This window comes from Patiria miniata, unplaced genomic scaffold (assembly GCF_015706575.1).
Source record: "Patiria miniata isolate m_02_andy unplaced genomic scaffold, ASM1570657v1 HiC_scaffold_6, whole genome shotgun sequence".
Classification (NCBI taxonomy): domain Eukaryota; kingdom Metazoa; phylum Echinodermata; class Asteroidea; order Valvatida; family Asterinidae; genus Patiria; species Patiria miniata.
Window position 1 is genome coordinate 18,794,263 of NW_024037073.1, and position 20,211 is coordinate 18,814,473.

The 20,211-nt window shown below is 40.4% G+C and overlaps 1 protein-coding gene and 1 long non-coding RNA gene across 7 annotated transcripts in view; one reads left to right on the forward strand and one right to left on the reverse strand.

The window, feature by feature from the left end:
- Window positions 1-20,211, forward strand: part of LOC119743170 (CUE domain-containing protein 1-like) — a 24,083-nt gene continuing 3,872 nt past the window's right edge. For 2 of the 6 annotated variants that reach the window (XM_038219541.1, XM_038219546.1), the window contains exons 1-9: window positions 2-255; window positions 8,755-9,233; window positions 10,595-10,741; window positions 12,232-12,375; window positions 13,151-13,438; window positions 14,101-14,287; window positions 14,472-14,678; window positions 15,743-15,815; window positions 16,213-16,333. In XM_038219541.1, the coding sequence (XP_038075469.1) occupies window positions 9,042-9,233; window positions 10,595-10,741; window positions 12,232-12,375; window positions 13,151-13,438; window positions 14,101-14,287; window positions 14,472-14,678; window positions 15,743-15,815; window positions 16,213-16,333 (1,359 nt within the window). In that variant the 5' untranslated portion in view covers window positions 2-255; window positions 8,755-9,041. Of the gene's footprint in view, window positions 256-5,954; window positions 6,014-8,754; window positions 9,234-10,594; window positions 10,742-12,231; window positions 12,376-13,150; window positions 13,439-14,100; window positions 14,288-14,471; window positions 14,679-15,742; window positions 15,816-16,212; window positions 16,334-20,211 lie in introns of those variants that run through there. The other 4 variants (XM_038219545.1, XM_038219542.1, XM_038219544.1 and 1 more) reach the window with 4 other exon arrangements.
- Window positions 14,119-20,211, reverse strand: part of LOC119743172 — a 15,746-nt gene continuing 9,653 nt past the window's right edge. Inside the window, exon 3 of the long non-coding RNA XR_005272988.1 lies at window positions 14,119-14,247. This is a non-coding gene — a long non-coding RNA (uncharacterized LOC119743172). The remainder of the gene's footprint in view (window positions 14,248-20,211) is intronic.

A 20,211-nucleotide genomic window follows, 5' to 3' on the forward strand; every position in this document is an offset into this window, starting at 1 on the left:
CACACAATTTCCCTTGTACTGGTTGTGCGATAGTTCCGCCTTTGGAATGTTGACGTTTGATCGATCTCCATCGATGATGCGCTGAGCTAAACCGGATGTCCTATTCCTAGTTCACAGTAACGAAGGTTTATACTAGCTGTCGATTTCCAGGAATCTGCTTATAAATACGTATAGCGCCTACCGCTACTGCGTAGTTGTTTTGCCAAATGTTCACAGATACGGCGAGGTTCTCAACTCAAGGAATACGTAACGTACGTACGTAAGTATGGGCTTGCATGTCAATGTCAGTTTTCGAATGGCTTTTCAGCTAGCTGTAGCCAGTGCATTTTCCTACATGTAGTTCCGGATAGCAAACATCATTCAGGCTCAACTAATCCACGAATTCAAGTGACATTGGTTAAAAAGTTTACCTTGATGGATCATACATGTAAGTTAAGTACCATCACTTGTAAGTTGTAAGTTGTCACCCTGTGCACAAACCATGAGACTGGTTTGAATATAGATGTCTTTTCTCAGTTAATTCTTCCATATTTTCCCTGCTAAATTTGACTTTTATTGACATAGGCCTATTATCACTTTCTGATGGCCAATAGGTCACTCATGGAGGAATGTGTTCTTATTCCTCCATGGGTCACTGAAGGGAAAAATTAGTGATGGCCAGATATGGGAATCTTTCCCCGGAGTGGTTAATCAGTTCCAAATCGATCAAATCTGCTTTGCATGAGAAAAAAATCACGCGAGAAAATAAATTTTTCAGCCAGAACCATCCCGAATCAGGCATATTTTCTGATCAAGTATAGGGCCTAATTAAATTTTCCAAAAATAGTTAATTCGAGAGAATTCCAGCAAATTATAAAAAGAGAATTAACGTCAATGATTTTGAAACTTTTGTCTGCAACTAATGGCACAAACTCATGCACGGACCAAATACCTTTGACCCAGCACAGCATACGTCACACAAAATTGATTAACACGCGTGTAGTTGGGTCTTATTAAGTGCACGTGTGATTCCGAACTAGGCAAAAACATACGGTCATTCGTTGGCGAATTTTTCAAATATTAAAGACTCTACAACTTATTTTGATTCAACTAAAACATTCGATGGAAGAGTTTATACGACTGCAGTGTATGAAAAAAAATTTGAAATCACACGGTACAAGGGATGTACCCAATAGGCACAAACTAGTTGGTGACATTAAGAACATGCAGGGTTTGGGATTTTGTATGAAAATGTGGGAGTAAAAAAATGATGATAACGAGGACAAAATGCAGCGCGAAAATAAATATGGCAATCATCGCGATGTACCGTGAAGTGAACGCGCAAGGTGTGCTGAATCGCATGGCGCCAACCACCGGTAAACCGCGTACGAAAATCGTGATTTCTTCCTCAAGAAACTGTTTAAAATTATAAAAAAGGTTGTCATCAGAATTGAGAGACGTTTGCTTTTGGTTGAAAAGGTTATTTTGATGGAAACTAAAAATATGCCCACAGCTACACGATGACTCCAGGTACAATGTATGACGTCTCGGAAGTTTCAATTCAATTTTAAAAGATGACTTTTCTTCAATGTTTTGCACTTTGCGAATGTATGCTTGAAGGTAGTACTGAATGGCCTAACCGTCCATGTGCTAAAGTTGCTATCCATACTCCAACTGTTCGAAAAGAGTGACCTCAGCTGCAGTGTGACAAACTGTAGTCCAAGTGACTTGTACCACCTTTTTTGACATCGAACCATGTCCCAATGTTAAAAAAAAGCGATCTGTAGGGTCCAAGTTAGCCTTGGTCAAGGCGTTTGCCATTATTCATCCGTACGCGGTAAACGATCGGCGGCATATCCTCGCCATGCAGCGCATTAAAAATACAGTGCAAACAGCGACCTCATGCGGCCACTATTTATGCAAATCATTTGGATCCAGACGAACGCCTTGGTCCAATCGTCCATGTGAGGTTTTTGGGGTGGTGCTCATTTTGCTAATGTAATAGCCTAAGCCAGTGACGTAGCCAGGAATTTTTCAGTGGGGGGGGGGGGGGGGTGCTGGGGGGGCTGGAACATTTCATGGGGGGGCGTCATGAAGGGGCGTCAATCGCTTCTCAAAAGTGGAGGGGGGGTCGGACATACCTTGATCAGAACTGATGCGGAGTGGTTAATCAGTTCCGAATTGATCAAATCTACTTTGCATGAGAAAAAAATCACGGTTCGGGGCCCGCTTAAGGGCCCCGAAAAAAAAATTGATTCTAGATGTTCTGTGGTGTGATCTGAAGCAATTTCTTACCACTTTCCTCCATGCTTTAACTAATATTTTCTTAGCAACAGATAATTATTTGAACATCGTTTTCGAGGTTGGAGTCATTGAATCAGCTATCGGTATTCTGAGCTGTAGGCGTGGGGTTCAGGGCCCGCTTAAGGGCCCCGAAAAAAATTGGATTCTCGATGCTCTGTGGTGTGATCTGAGGCAATTTCTTACCACTTTAACCAATAATTATCTTAGTACAAAAGATAATAATTTAAACATAATTTTCGAGGTTTTCTCAGCTAAAGGCATAAGAAAAATTTTTGAACATTGTTTTCGGGGTTGGAGTCATTGAATCAGCTACCAGAATTCTGAGCTTTAGATTCTAAATGCTCTGTGGTGCTATCTGAGGCAATTTCTGACCACTTTAACCAATATTTTCTAAGCAAAAGATACATTGTAGTACATAATAGGGCCCTGTAAATGAGACACAAGTTCAAAAAGTGGGGGGGGGGGGAGACATGTCCCCTGTCCCCCCCCCCCCCCCCCCCCCCCGGATTGACGCCCATGGCATCATGTAGATCAATGATAATTTTTTTAGAAACTCAAAATCTCAGTGGGGGGGGGGGGGGGGGGGGGGGCGACAAGGTTTCATGGGGGGGCGGTCGCCCCCCACGCCCCCCCGGTGGCTACGCCACTGGCCTAAGCTGACCTTAAAAGTTGAGTTCTTATTGGTTGATCGTTAAGTGGAAACTTGCATAGCGGTGAAAGTTCATATCTAACGTGTGACATGCACTGTACATAATACATGTATAACACACACGTTGTGTACACATAACAAACAACACCAATGCACAAAAATGTGGTTTCTGAAACGTCCGCAAATGCAAATAGCTGCAAACAATTTGATGACGTCAGGATTTACCAAGGTGTGATTGGACACTCCACATATTAGCCCGCCTACACTTATCTATATTCGCATATGAGGTCGTGCGCTGGAAATCTAGCGTAACATAAAACAAAAACATAAGCTTTCGCGGACGAAAGGACCAAGGCGTTTGTCTGGATCCTGTTCGCATTGTATTTTTAATGCACTGCATAGCGAGGATATGCCGCCGATCGTTTACCGCATGGACAAATAATGAGGAATGCCTTGACCTAGGCTAGGTCAAAAGTAAAAAAGGCGCTTTGTAGGGTGCAGGTCACTCGGACTACAGACTATGGAGATAAAGTCCAGAAGAAAGCTTCAAGGTTCGTTTCAAACACCTATGGACGTGACATGAGCATCTCTGCTATCATGAAAGATCTGGATTGGACAACTTTGGAAGAAAGAAGAAACAGCACCACACTTTTTTTTTTTTTTTAATCCTGAATGGACTAATGGACATTGACTATACCAAGTACATCACCCCAAAAACTGGAAGATCACGACGAGGACACAACAGACAGTTCCAACTCCACCAGGCCAGGACCGACACATATGCTTCTTCATTTTTCCTAAAAACACTTAAACATTGGAATGACCTCCCGGACTCAACAGTGGCGCTCACCAACTCAGACTCCTTTTTAGAATGCTCTTTGTGACAAAACCTTATCTTGACCACTGTCACCAAACCACACCTCCAGCTTAAATTCCCTAGATGGAATATTTCGGAGGACCACCAACCAAGTACCCAGTAGGTCATCACGTTCAAAAGACGGATAATATTCAATTCATAAATATTGAATTGACAGATGTGTAGAAATAGAGACCGTTACCAGTTGTTTCTTTTGACACAGTTGACTGATGCAGTACAAGCTGTTTCTGACTCAATGGACTGGCATGACTGGTTGTTTCATGTGCCAGTCTATTTTCTTGTGTTGCATATTTTAACTATCAGAAGTTTTGGAAATCACACAGTAGGCCTACACTTATACCCTAGACTTGAGGATTAGTCATTAGACAGTCATGTTTTGTCTGTTGGGGCCCCCAATTTATATGGCTCTCGCTGTGTAGCGTGTTTACATTAATGCGTAGCTTCGACATTTCTAATACGACTTGACTCATATGAATTTGGACGATTATTCATTTATGCGCCAAGCGAAATGCATAACATTTCTATAGAAAGAGCTAATCCATAGCCAACCCGTACGGTATTGCCAGGGTGACCGTAAGGTCATGGCTAAATTCTGCACTTCAAAAATCTGTCAGATTCATAAAAAATCTGCCAAATTCCCCAGAATTACTCGAAATACACTATAAACACTTAAAATCACATGCAGATGTTGAAGTGTTGCTAGTCACATAAAGATGTACATGTAATAAAATTACAAAAATTTCAGGCAAAACGCAGCTTTTTTGCGTCACGACGAAGTCCGGTTCCCAGTGAGCCAACCTATTTGCAATTTGCAAATTTGCAATGTTTTTCTGTCAAATAACCATTTTTGCAGAATTCTGCCAGAAATCTGCCAAAAAAGTCCAAATGTTCTGTCAAATTTTCCGTCAAACTCATTTAAAAAAAAAAATCTGTCAAAGTTAGCCGAAAATCGGCTAAAACGGTCACTATGGGTATTGCGGCTCGGGAAGCATCCATTATTACAGTGGGGCAATATTTTGCTTACTAGATCAATGTACGCTTCTTTTTTCAGTTTTCAGTTTTCAAAAAAAATTCACTGTATGTTTCACCAAAAATTTGAGGGGAATTTTTTTTTTTTTTTAAATATACTTCTTTCATTATCTATCCTAGGCTAGAATAAATAACATTCCCAAATGACTTTTGTAACCTCAAGCAATCTTCTCTTAATTGAGATGACCCTGTTATGTAGTAATTCAAGTATTTTGGGGATGTTTAATTATTTTGTAAAGTGAATTGATCAATTTTGTTAGCATTGATTTTGTGCTAACTTTGTAATTGAAAGTTTTTAAACTTTTCCAAAAAAAACACATTAATTGTAAAAACATTAACAACGTATCACTTTACTGATCAATATGCTCACTAATAGTTTTAGAAATTTAGAACGTTAATAATCAAGCTGAAAGCAGCCTGCCTCAATCCTGTTCATGTTCATGACACATGTGCACATGCTTTACATGTACATGTACATGTAATTGGCAAACCAACAACAGACTTGGAAAACAAGAAAAACAGTAAAAACAAAATTTCTTCAACGACAATGTCATTTTTTTCTTTTATGTAACACAGTTCAACCAGAAACCTCCAAACCAAACAATACCAAATTAAATGGACTTCACATATATTTGTCATCACATCCATAGCAAAAGCTAAGGTTTTTTTATTGTGTTTGCCTTTGAAGAAAAACATGTGCATAAAACCCACTCCGGTCACAAGATATTTTTAAACATGAGTTTCCCAAAGGCACAGAACCACCCCCCATATCTTTTTGGGGACAGTTTACACCCAGTTTGGCATTGATCAATATTGACCTCTGCGCAACCTTAGTGATGACATCATTGCACAGGGCCACTGCCTCAAAAGGAGCAATTGACAAAGATAACAATTGCCATTGTCATGTGTACAGCTTGAGTCCATGATGCATACACTGTGCAAGTACATGCACTGGGCATACATGCACTGCACACACACACACATAATCCGTCTGGAGAATCACTGGTGCATGTACATGTTAAACTGGCCATCGGATAATATTCGCAGTGTTTACAGCAAAATATCTAGAATGTACTATGTATAGGGTACTATATGTGTACAATTGTGACCTACATGTACATGTGTACAGGATTTAGGACATTTATGTGGCAGCTATCCATGTTAATAGCATCTCTGTAAGTACCCATGTAATTTGCTCTTTTTGGGGGGGGGGGGGGAGTGTACATGTACATGTTAACGTAACATTATTCCATAATTTTGTTGTGTTGTCATTTTATTGTCATTAATTATTCATGGCAAGGATGCAGTATTCAAGTGTTGATGAGCAGCTGAATCCCTTTAGGCCAAAAAAAAGTCTCTGGTTTTTGGTATGCGCCGTAGCCATGCGCGTCGGCAAAATGAAAAAGGTTTTGTTTTTTCAATGTAAGATGATGTCTCAAAACCGCCAAACTCACTGGTTTGACTGGAATCATGCTGCTGCACAATTGTAAGGTGTTTTTAGATGGGGTTACAATCGAGTACAAGCTTTATGTGGCCTCTCTGGACTCCCATATATTTTGCACTAAATTTAGTCTGGCACCATTTGCAGTCATCAGCCGACATTTGAAGAAAAGAAAAGTAAAAAATACCCTTTTTTTTACCTTACACTGTTACACATCATTTTTGTTTCGCTGCATCGGGTAGTTCTGAAAAGATTATGCCATCGTTTTGAACTGGCCTGCTTTTCTCTTATTTTATTTTGTCCGAGCAACTCTAAATATTGAAAATTCTACTTTGTTTTCAACTACAGGTGTTTTTTTGTTTGTTTCATCAGTATGAGTCTCACTAATTTAATCAATAATACCTTTTTTTCAAAGGGAAGTTACATGTATAAGATGGAATTTTTGCGTCGGGGTGATATAAATCAAATTAGGTTTTGCCCTTCACCGACGTTTTTTACCGAAAGCAGGAGGTCATGGGTTCGAGTCCCACCCGAGTGATTTTTCCAACTTTCACTCGGGAGGTAACACACTGAGTATACAGTGTTTAAAAAACGTCGGTGAAGGGCAAAACCTAATTTGAAGTTACATGTACTTGCAAAAATAAATATAATAATGGAAAGCACTCCCACTTGAATGTGAAACTACACAACTAAATGGGGAAGTCAACCAATTTGAGAAACTGTACCTGAAACTGTTTCTTGCAAAAATATTTTTCTGTTTATACATAAATCATTGAAATATATCATTTCTGAAAAGTGGAATTTGCGTTTTTCTTGTAGACCTAAATGTTCTATGAAGAATAACATGTGAAAGCAATTTCCTGTTTGGAAAGACCCCCTTCCCCCCCCCCCCCCTGAAAAAAAAAGGTGATTCAATTAAAAATTGGTTGATTTGAGGAGTATAAAAGGTGATTTTTCACATTTAATTCTTTAATACATAGAACAGAAATTCATCATGAAGAGTGTGGCCGAATAAATTTTATTTGTCAGTTGGCAAACGAGGAAGTAATGACATTAATCTGTTTTGTTTTTAATATTTTACACTTCCTGTCTTGTGTTAAAACCATTAATGACGACGTATTACATGTACATGTAGAAACATGACAGTCCTTTAAAGGGAATGTACATTGTACATCATTGGCTTTTGCTGTCATTTTCAGAAATGAACTATTTGAGGGGTTAGTATAATAGATCAAATATTGTTACTCTGACATGTTTGAAGTTTTGTGTTTGGAAATGCTGGAAAAACCAAGAAAAACAAAAATGTTCAAGTAGTGGGGTTCCCCGACTCCACTAAAGATGAAATGAATAAAAAAAATGCCGGAAAACTGTAAGGTACCGGTACGTAAGGGAACCAGTCTAGCTGGCCTGCACCCGTTCATGAACATGGAACCACTAGCAAACAAAATTTGGACTGAAGAAAAAATGGTAAATTTGGAGCAGTAGTTGAAAAATAGTTAGGTTTTTCCAACGGTGGTCAGCCGACCACCGTTGGAAATGTATAGAAAAGTATCGTTTTTCTTCGAAATGACTTCACACCAGGTGCCATAATTTCACAGGATGCTTTAGACTGTCATTTACCAACATCCTAGTAAGGTATTTTGTACAACTTGGTAGTTTCATTTTTTCGATGTTTGCAAATGTTTTTTCCCTTTAATGTACAATTTGCAGTCTCATCTTGACAGGATTTATAGTACATGATACAATCCACTATGATGAGTGTATGAAACATGTTTTGATTGAGTTACCAGATGTAGGTGTACTGTACAACTATACAGTATAGGTTTGGGCAACTCCTATAATTTTTGAGTCAATTCCAATTCATTGTCCAAAAGTCGTGATTCTGTTCTAAACCGTTTCTGAAGTCCCTGACCCCCAAATATTGGGAAGTCCCTGACCCCCAAATATTGGAAATTCCCAAGAAAATTCACTAATGAACCATAGTCGTGATAGCAGTGATGCTAATGTCATGACGATGATTGGACCATGAGCTTTTGTGATATTTATGGACATTGCGCTGTGTTCTGTACTGTAACGTACCGGTACATGTATGGAGCTAGGTTTGGAAAGTCCTACCATACCTTATTTGAAATCTTTTCTTATTGTCCAAAGTAATAATTCTGTTCCGTATCATCTCTAAATGTCACTGAACCCCCCCCCCCCCCCCCCGAAAAAAGGGGCTGTTTTCATTAAAATCTAGTAATGGTTCATTACGTGGATCTTCTTGAAAGAATTGTGTAGTTTCCAAAAATTTTGGGACAGCATGCTGTGTCAATCAAGAAACGGTATTCGCCACCAGTTTCTTTTAAATCCACCATTTCTTTCAAAAAGAGATTCACATGCACATTGAAAAACAACCCAAAAATTGATGCTTTAAATTAATTAATCATTATTGTTTTTTGCTTTTCTTCCGTTTTGTTTTGTTTTTGATCACAGGTTTAGAACTGAAACAGTTTTGGTGCTGCAACATATGTGACTCTATTCTACAAACGGGCTCAGCACAAACCAACAAGGGAAAAATCACAGAGCCCAATTTCTGAACTACTCACAAGGGCATGAAGAGAACATGAAAACCTGAAGAAGAACCAACAATTCTCTTCATTTTCTTGATTATTTGTGTGTAGTCACAAAATTATCACAAGGCCGTCGACGCCAAAATCTTTCCCTCGAACAGTAGTTTGACCGAGAAAGAGACGTGTTCGAAAAGTTTGGACTGTGTCACCATGGCAACCGCGCCAGACGTGCAACACCCGCCCTCAGGCAAGAGCAAAAAGAGCAAGAAGAATCGCAGCCACAGCGTGCCGTCAGATCACAAGACAGTCAACAACGCAGGGATGGGCGGGGCGGTGGGCGGAGCTCCCGCTCCCGTGCCCACAAGACAGTTGGAGTTCAATCAAGCCATGGCCGATTTCAAGGTATGTTCACATTTAGCCAAACGCTTTGTAAAAACGTTTAAAAACATTTCAGTGAAAAAGAAATTTCATTCAAATTTAACACTGAGTTGTGTTGACCGGGGGAAAAATGTATGGTCGTCAAAGTGTGTGTTTGCATAAAACTGGAGACCCAGCCCTGCCCAAGTTCCTGACTCTGCTAACCACACATTTGTGAGCCCATAATCACCACTCTAAGTAGCACAGAATTTCTGCAAGCACTGAATCCTTACTTACAGGAAGTTAGTACTGCCCATTCTCAACTGTTGCGTTCCAACTTCAGTATGGTACAAGTGGCTAGGTCCCCTCCCCCCCCCCCCTCAAAAAATCTGCTTCCGATTACATGGCATTTGAAATAGGGCAGGTAGGTACAATGTAGATAAATTTTATTTTTGGCAAATTTTTTTGTGTACGGTAATGGAGGTGTCTGCAAGTAGTCAAGGGTAATTGATGATATTTGAGTTTTTTCCCTCATTTTCCCCAAAAATAAATTAGGGTAGGGGCTGTCAAAATAGGGTAGATAGGGTAACCGTAGCAGAATTATTCTTTTTTGGCCTAGTTTATTTGTTGGTGTTTTTATGCTTTAGGGGTGTAGACCTGTAAATAAGCCCAAACCTTCAAGTCTCTTACACCAACCAAATTTAATTTGCCTGCTCTCAAATTCTTTGTTATTAGAGCATTTTTGGGCCTTGAACTTCAAAGTTTGTAAAACATGGATGGAAGCAGTGCACAGGAGTGCCAGCTCGTATTTCTGTGAAGTTCGCATAAAATTGGGCCCTAAAATTGCTTTTGCAGTGGAGCGCAGGCATCATTCTTCAAAATGGCGATGGGCCACATGACTATTTGGGGGATGATCATCTTTGGATGGAATTTTCTCCCAAATGTCATCGGATAGCTGAACCAAAATTGAACAGAAAATGAAAGATGCTGAAATAAGCTTTAATTTTATGGGTGTCTCAAACACCTTGGAGAGTTGTGAGTATTTTTAATAATTTTTGGTAGGATGCATAATTATCACGGAGGTCTATGGGAAAAACTGTTGCAACCTGATGCCATTTTTTTCTTCATATGTCATCATCTCAATGAAGGTCAGTCATTGCGAAAATGATGATGACATGAATCTGGGACTGAGAAACATTTCCAATTTTGTTAGGAAATACCTCGAATATTTTCTTGACTCTCCATAGACTTTGTACACAACTGCTGAAGTGGCGTCAGGTTGCAACATTTTTTCCGTCTATGGGAGTCGATTTGCAGGTCTGCACCCTTGGCCGATTGCAACACTTTTTTCTTTATAATCTCACAATCACAAATCTGTGCTTTGCTGTTATGCTTTGTTTTCCCAGACGATGTTTCCATCCATGGACCGAGACGTCATAGAGACAGTACTGAGAGCAAACAACGGAGCGGTGGATGCAACCATAGACCAACTGCTTACCCTCAATGCAGACATGCCAGAAGCCCCTCAAGCACCACAACAACCGCAACTGCCTGTAAGTAGTCACTTGGAACAGAGAGAAGTGGTAGAAAGAACAACTTTCGTAAGAAGTTACCACAAGTGATTGTAAAACGTACAATCAACAGTCCACACTTGACAAGTTGAGAAGGTTACCGGCTGTCTTGGTTCTTGGTTGGTTCATCTCCTGAATAGTCCGCGTGGGAGTTTATACAGGAGACCAGAAACACTGGGGCAAACCCCTTCTCTTAGCGATGAGTGTCACTGGGTTCTTTTACGTGCATTGGATTAAACAACACACGGGACCAACGGCTTTACGTCCCATCCGAAGGACGAAGTAATAATGGTTAAGTGCCTTGCTCAAGGGCACAAGTGTCCGCCGGCGGGCTCGAACCCACGCCACTGTTGCCTCTGAAACACTAAAGCATGAGTCCGGTGTTCTTAATCGCTAGGCCATGACACTCCACTACGCTGCACTCAGGGACATAATTTGGTTTTAAGTTAACCCCTTAACGCTGGCTGATGGTGATAGACGAAGCTCGACAAAAGTAAAGCCAGGGGACTGGTATTGCCACATTCATGCAGCATAGCGCATCCATTCATACACAACAACCAATGCCTGCTCGTACACGTTCCACCCAAAGTGTGGCTGTCCGTGGCTCAACAACACCGGCGTCAAGGGGTTAACAACATTCTCTGTAAAATTATCACCAATCTCCGTTAGTTTACCCAAAAAGTCCAATGTGAACACGGCTTTAGAGGAACCAAAGGTATTAACCATTGCCTGCACGTACACATTCCACCCAAAGTGTGGCTGTCCGTGGCCGAACAATACCGGTGTCAAGGGGTTAACAACATTCTCTGTAAAATTATCACCAGTCTCCATTAGTTTACCAAAAAAGTCCAATGTGAACACGGCTTTAGAGGAACCAAAGATATTAACCATTGCCTGCACGTACACATTCCACCCAAAGTGTGGCTGGCCGAGGCCGAACAATACCGGCATCAAGGGGTTAACAACATTCTCTGTTAAATTAGCACCAGTCTCCGTTAGTTTACCAAAAAAGTCCAATGTGAACACGGCTTTATTGGAACCAAAGGTATTAACAATGGGTCACGGTAAGTAAGGCATTTGCTACTAAAATTCTAAGTCTGACCTTGAAAATATATAACTTTTATTATTTTAAAATCATTGTTAAGTTTATTCTAGCAGAATTTGGGATGCCCCGTGGTAAAATCTGGCTTTTCCTTGCATCAGTGAATTGCATTCGTCTGATGATGAAGAAAATTGAAAGAACTCAATGGCAATGTCAAATTGTCAGATTTTGACGTAACTTCTCTTAATGATTTCTTAATCAAACTTAATTTAAGATCGAGGATAAAGTGGTAACTTTTAATAAATAAAATAATAATTTTTAATTTTTTGCTGGAAGTGCCTCAGGCTTTAGCTAGTAAATTTGTAAAGTTGTGATTTTTTATAATGTCTTCTTTTGATTATCCTCTTATCTTTGGTCCTTCGTTACACAGCAATACAGCGATACAGTGAACAACAGCTTTAGCAGTCCACCAGCGGGAATGGTACCCGTCACACCGGTGTCCAGAGGGAGTATCATGCTAGGGGACCAGCCCCCGCCGTACTCCCCACCCGCGCCTAACAGCCCCTTCTCACAGGTGCGTCAGTGTTCCCTGTTCTTGTTCTGATCACTGTCGTTTCCCATTTTCATTGGTTTTTGGCTGGTAGTTCTCCCTCAAGGGTGACAGAGAGACGGAGTTAGAGACGACCCTTGAACGCGTTGCCACTATACATCTGGGACCCTTGCAAAGACATTGAGAGTCTGGGCACATTCAGATGAATATTTGTTGTGCGTAGTTCAAGTCTGGCTCACAGACCAAAAGATTACATTTGTACTTCTGACGAATCTTAAGACAGGTAGCCGCCAATGTCACATGACCAAAACGGGAGGAATTCCTCCTGTTTCCGAAAATGTTTTTAGTTTACCGAATGTATTTCATTGACACTCTCAGATAGACCCCAGGTATTGCCGGGTATAAAATAGGTTGTATTTACCTGTCATGCTCTTAAAAAATTAAAAAAAAAAATTAAATAAGAGTCTATATATTTTCATTGCTTTTGTTTTGAAAACTTGAAATTCAAGGATGACTTTGTGACTCAAGTATGCACTGGGATCGTATGAGGTTAAAATTTTGCTTCATGTTTTAATTTGAATCTGACGAAAGTTACTGACAACTGATATTTGGCTCCCTAACTTTGATTATTCCAGCTCAACATCAGTCAATGTTTTCTTACAGAAATATCAAAGTGTATGATATGAAGCTAGCAAATTAAAAAAAACATTGATAGGAACATTGAAGGCTCAAGATATCATTACTTTCTTGCTATATATGCTTCGAAGTTCAGCTCTTTTAATCCGTCGTTTGGTTCCAGGATATGCGCGCCAGACAGCTCCCACCGACCCCTAACCAACGTGGGGCCCTCCCTTCCGCTCCCCAGTCCACCCCATCCCCAGTCTTCTCCACTACCACCATGGCCAGCCCCCATCAACCAGAGCCCCGTCAGCCCATCGGGCTGGCCCCTGCTCAACCCACCATCGCCACCACGCCCCTCACCAGGCGCAACCACCCACGATGGAACCCACCGCTGCTTGGAGACCTACCCGCTGATTTCCTGAGGGTGGTTAGTCCTGGTATAAATCGACAGAGATCCAGGAGCCAGGCAAGTATTTTGCTCTTGTCCGGAAGCTTGTATCGTTGTTTTTGTTTTGTTTTACGGAAAAGTCCGTTTTCAACTTTTCTTTTGCTCTTTCAGTATAATTTTACAAGTCAGGTGGGTTATGCAAATGAAATATAGAATAGTGAAGAAGTTTTAACTACTATGGGGGCGGGTAGTCAAAATCAGCCAGTAACCAGAACCAGTAATGTTGCATTTTTTCCCCAAAATAAACCATATTGTATTTGTTTTTTTCACGCCGAGTACATATTTCGCTTCGTAAAAAAGTGATTAAAAATGCCAACAAATTTTAATGAACAAAACAATTGTTATCAAACCAAGTTTCCTTGCCACACCCCTGGCCACACCCCTAACCACACCCATAGCCTCATCCCTGGACACGCCTCTGGACTCATCCCTGAACACACCACTGCCCACAACCCTGACGACACTTCTGATGTGTAAAACCTCACATATCTGACTTGGGTTCCAACAACTGATTGCTATTAAAACAGACGCAGGGCACCTGAGCCGAAATGTCAACTTTTCCAACAGTGCAATGCAGGTAATGCAGATTGTGCATTTAAACACAGTCTATTTATTGACTACTTACCCCATCCTTTTTTCTTCTAACATCCTCTCCCCCACCTCACCCCAACCCAAAACAGCCGATGGTATCCATTAAACTTCAGGAGCGCATGGCGCGTAACGTCCAGCAGCAGAGCAGCGTGGACGCCAACGATGTCGAGATGCAGCAGATGCTTGAGGACGAGAGATTCGCCCTGACGCTGCAGAACGAGGAATTTCTGCGGGAACTACAACACAACCCAGAGTTCATCGCAGCGTTAGACAGAGGTAAGAACTCGCATGCAACACAAGAATTTTGCTTAGAAACCCTGCTAAGCGCAGCAACGTGCAACACTTTTCAAAATGACAATCCTGCTCAGTGTAGCAAGATCCATCAGGTTACAAACCTCAATAATAATATGAATGTCGTAATGGCATTTTGTTAATTAGTGTCAGTTTTTCTTCCCCATAGATTACAACCAGGCCAACACAGCAGCATCCGGTACCCCAGGCACAACCCATACCCCCACCACCCACACGACCACCCACAGCAACCAAGCCACACCCCATCAGGGTGCCGCAAGCCCCCTACCCCCAGGGGAGGGCGGCACCATGGCAGCAGGAGGCGTGTCGACCGACGACGTGGAATTCAGGAACAAGCTGACGCACATGGGCAAGAGTAAGCAATCTTCGCATTTGAGTTTCCTTATAAGCCATCTGCTTTAAGGGTTTCAATCAGGTTAGATTCTCGAAGAACCGGTCTGTTGGTTCCCTCGCGCCCATAGCCCTATCAAAGGCTGCGGGTGACCTCTTCATTCTTGGATAGGTTTCTGATCAGGCGACCCAGTGTCGGCGCTTCCGCTCCCACACAGCAAATGTGTACAGAATTTACGTGCATTGATTTTGATAATCTGTCAACGTTGCTTTCCAATTCGCCATGCTTCCTTTACAGAATTCTCTGAAAGGGAGTCAGGATTATGGTTGCAGACCAGCAAATAAACTGCTATAGACCTCGGTGATAAATACCCCTACTTCTCAAGATCAGGAAAAATACTCACAACTCTCCAAGACCCATTAAATGAATACTTATATCATCATCTTTCATTTTCTTTTCAGTTTTTTTTGGGGGTGATCCGTTGACTTTTGTGAGAAAATTCCATCTGAAGACAATCACCCTAAAAGTCGCCATTTTGAAAAATGATGTATATGCTCCATTGCAAAATAGAGCACCTTAGGACCCAATTTCATCCAAATGTCACAGAAATACAATGTCGCTGTCCTGTTCTGGCGTCCACCCTTCTTTCTTTTACAAACCCTCAAGTTTATGCCCCACAAAATGCTCCAATAGCAATATAATTGCGGTCTTACAAATCATTATTTGGCCCACAAAGGCAAATGGCCTGCACCCACATCTGCTGAGCAAAAACTGATTACCAGCCAAATGTCACACTATGTACATCGCTCATGACTGGTTCCCTGCTCCCTTTTTGCTTGGCATGTAAAGTTGATAAGCAACATTCTCTGATTCCGTGGAATTGGGCCCTGGTCATCAGTCAGGAATAGAGGGCGCTAGCCGGCATGTGCTAGTCAAAATCGCACTCATCAAAGCTGAAATTTTTGTACACAGGGAGTTTTTGTCGTGACTTGGTTGGTCACTGTGTTCCTTTCAAATGTGCCATGTTGGTATGATTTGGAAAAACAGAGAGCATAAACACGTACATGCATGTTTCTAATAATTTGCAGCAACAAGATTCAAGTTTGCCCAGATGGCCAAAAAGTTCAACTACAGGAAGAAGCGATCCTCATCCAAGCCACAGTATCCTTTGACAATAATCAGTGGTGTATTTAGTTACATTTTGAATGTTTTTTATTCTCAACATTGTAATTAAAAATTTGGAGGATGGTTCGTAAGAGAGCATGTAAGAGAGCAAGTCCAACATTGATTATGTCCCTCCACCGACATAAAGTCATTCTTGTATGCTCACATAGACCTGGCGAGATAAAAAAAAAATGTATAAAATTAACTGGTTCTGCAAGTGCATCCAAGCATTTGTTCCCCTATTATAATATTTGGAGTGAAAATAAGAAATACAATTTTGCACACGTTAAATGTAGAGCCTATTCCAAACTGTGTACACAAACTGCCTAGCCTGATTTTTGTAATTATGGAAGTGAATAGAGTGGAGTTTTTTTTCCTGAGCTGTGTGTCGCAGACTAGAGACGGCGCCAGCATCCTCCACGATGAACCTGCTGGATGATTACGATGAGAGTGGAGACTCCGCCCTACTTGGCACCAGGGCAGAAGTGGAGGAGAATTTCTACAGCGACTCGCATGTAATTATCTGAAAAAAAATTACTATTTAGCATTGCTTGAAATCAGGGGCCAACTTCATTGAGTTGCTTAACAGACAAACAAATCTGCGTACAATAACCATATTTTTGCAACGTTTATGGGCAAATGCATGGGCAGGAAAGGAGATTATATTGTTTGGTCACTTAGCAGTGTTGCAGTCCAATACATTTCATTGAGTACGAGTATGAGTACATGTATTTCGCCATGAGTATGATTACAAGTACATTGCCATGAGTACAAGTACTTTGCCATGAGTATGAGTACAAGTACTTTGCCATGAGTATGAGTACAAGTACTTTGCCATGATGAGTACGAGTACATTGCCATGAGTATGAGTACGAGTACTTTTCCATGAGTATGAGTACGAGTACTTTGCCATGAGTATGAGTACAAGAACTTTGCCATGATGAGTACGAGTACTTTGCCATGAGTATGAGTACAAGTACTTTGCCATGAGTACGAGTACAAGTACTTTGCCATGATGAGTACAAGTACTTTGCCATGAGTATGAGTACAAGTACTTTGCCATGAGTATGAGTACAAGTACTTTGCCATGAGTATGAGTACGAGTACTTTGCCATGATGAGTACGAGTACTTTGCCATGAGTATGAGTACAAGTACTTTGCCATGAGTATGAGTACGAGTACTTTGCCATGATGAGTACAAGTACTTTGCCATGAGTATGAGTACAAGTACTTTGCCATGATGAGTACAAGTAATTTGCCATGAGTATGAGTACAAGTACTTTGCCATGATGAGTACGAGTACTTTGCCATGAGTATGAGTACGAGTACTTTGCCATGAGTATGAGTACAAGTACTTTGCCATGAGTATGAGTACAAGAACTTTGCCATGATGAGTACGAGTACATTGCCATGAGTATGAGTACGAGTACTTTTCCATGAGTATGAGTACGAGTACTTTGCCATGAGTATGAGTACAAGAACTTTGCCATGATGAGTACGAGTACTTTGCCATGAGTATGAGTACAAGTACTTTGCCATGAGTACGAGTACAAGTACTTTGCCATGATGAGTACAAGTACTTTGCCATGAGTATGAGTACAAGTACTTTGCCATGAGTATGAGTACAAGTACTTTGCCATGAGTATGAGTACGAGTACTTTGCCATGATGAGTACGAGTACTTTGCCATGAGTATGAGTACAAGTACTTTGACATGAGTATGAGTACGAGTACTTTGCCATGATGAGTACAAGTACTTTGCCATGAGTATGAGTACAAGTACTTTGCCATGATGAGTACAAGTAATTTGCCATGAGTATGAGTACAAGTACTTTGCCATGATGAGTACGAGTACTTTGCCATGAGTATGAGTACAAGTACTTTGCCATGAGTATGAGTACAAGTACTTTGCCATGATGAGTACAAGTACTTTGCCATGAGTATGAGTACAAGTACTTTGCCATGAGTACGAGTACAAGTACTTTGCCATGATGAGTACGAGTACTTTGCCATGAGTATGAGTACGAGTACTTTTCCATGAGTATGAGTACGAGTACTTTTCCATGAGTATGAGTACGAGTACTTTTCCATGAGTATGATTACAAGTATATTGGTATGAGTACGAGTACTTTGCCATGAGCATGAGTACTTTGTCATGAGTATAAGTACGAGTACTCTGCCATGATTAGTGCAAGTACTTTGACACAAGTACTTTGCCATGCGTACAAGTACATTGCCATGGGTATGAGTACTTTGTCATGATAACGAGTACGAATACTTTATCATGAGTAAGAGTACAAGGCAATTTTTTCCACGAGTACGAGTACCAAAAAATGTACTGGGGTTTGAGTACAAGTACAACTACAAGTTCTACAACATGGTCATTGAGCAAAATTTGTAATTGAAGTTAGGCAATTCTTGTCTCTTCAGTTACCATGAAACAGATGAAGTTTCTGTTTTTGTGAAATTGGCTGCAATTGTTCAGCAGTCAACCCTTTTTTTGGACATCATATGCCGTCCACGTTTTGATCATATCACGTTACATGCATTTGGCTGTTCATTGTGCACAGAAAATCTTCATCGTTTTGTTTTTGGCCATAATTGTTCAACACGTTTCTAATTACCAAACAATTTTCTCTTTTGGCCTATTTTTATGTTTTGGTTCGGATTTGCTAACAATTTTATCACATTATGGACAACTCATTAATATTGTATATTGACCTTATTATTTTCATGGTCACAGTTCATGTTAACTCTCCAATTTCACAGTTAAATATTGCACATTCCGTCTTTGTGTGCTTTCAAAAGAAACTCAAAGCAGCTCAAATTTTATATTTTTTTTATCGCCTTTTCGTACTGTATTTTTGCTAATTGGGGCTGTGCCGATTAAACGGAATATTTGAATAATCAATCTTCCGAATAATATCCAAATTTCTTTTCTATGATTTGAATATTCAACAGATGTGAATATTCAAAATTTGATCAAGTCCAAGTTGCAATAATTAACCTGAATTATTCGGAAATGCACACTAATCACAGCGGGTTCAAATTTCTTGTAAATGTAAACTACATCTGTGGCATCAAGGCCAAATATTTTTTTTACAAGTTTGACATATTTGACATATTTTTATATTTTATTTTTGGCCAATACACCATTTTAACATGAAAACTGTGCTAGACCAGGGTAAAATTTTATGGTGCCATAAAACAAAGAATAATGCTTAATAAGTTAACAAGTCAAGCACATATCAGTGGAGTACCAGCCAACAGCAATATGTATCACACATCATTTTGGCTGGTCACTATTGTTTTGCTGAGGAAAAAAAAAGATGCTTAGGCCAAAAAAAAAAAGTCTCCGGTTTCTGGTATGGAGCTTGCCCAAAAAGTGGTGCGGCGACGCGGCTTTTTTTTTTACCTGATTTTTTTGCTTCAAATGTCGGCTGATGACTGCAAATGGCATGAATGGTGCCCGACTAAACTTAGTGCAAATATATATGGGAGTCCAGAGAGGCCACATAAAGCTTATTCTGGACCATAACCCAATCTAAAAACACGTTAACATTGTGCAGCAGCAGGATTCCAGTCAAACCAGTGAGTTTGGCGGTTTTGAGACATCATCTTTCATTAAAAAAAAACTTTTTGATTTTGCCGATGCGCATGGCTACGGCGACGCGCGCGCATACTAGAAACCGGAGACTTTTTTTTTTGGCCTTAGCGTAAGCATAAGTGTTAGTGTTTTTTCGTTTGTTCTGTTATTGTTTTTTTAATAGCAGCACCATGAAATTGAGACCAGGCTTTGAGAATGTTGCTTTTGTTTGCATGTATGTTGACTCCACGTCATGGTTGGATCCAGACAGGGAACGGATGTATGCAGTTGATATGAAAATGGAATTAATAGAACTGAAAAACACAGAGAACATGGAAAGTTTGCTGTTTTTGTGTTGGGGCAATTCCAGCATTATGTAATGTCTGTGACAAAGCTTTTAAGAGCTCAGTGGATAAACCTGAAAATGTATTTTTCAAATCTTATACATCCATCATCTAGTAATGGTCAAGGAGATTACAGACTAGGAGTTTGGGATCATTTCTCTAAATCATTAATTAGATATCACAGTTAATTGGCTCTGTCATGGACATTACATTGCCTTTCATAATGCTGGAACACTTTGTATTCATATTTTGGTGCGCACACAAAGCATAACTTTTAAGTTACGAAATTCACACTAGCGATGTTGTAAAGTCCATCACAAAGCTAAAACTACAAGATTTACAAATCAGACAAGTCGCAAATCAGTTCACAAGGAACAGAGAATGAGAGCTGACTAATGAAAACTCTGTCACAAGTCTTTCGAACAGCTTGTGTCTTGAAACTAGACGGATTTGTGATTGACTTG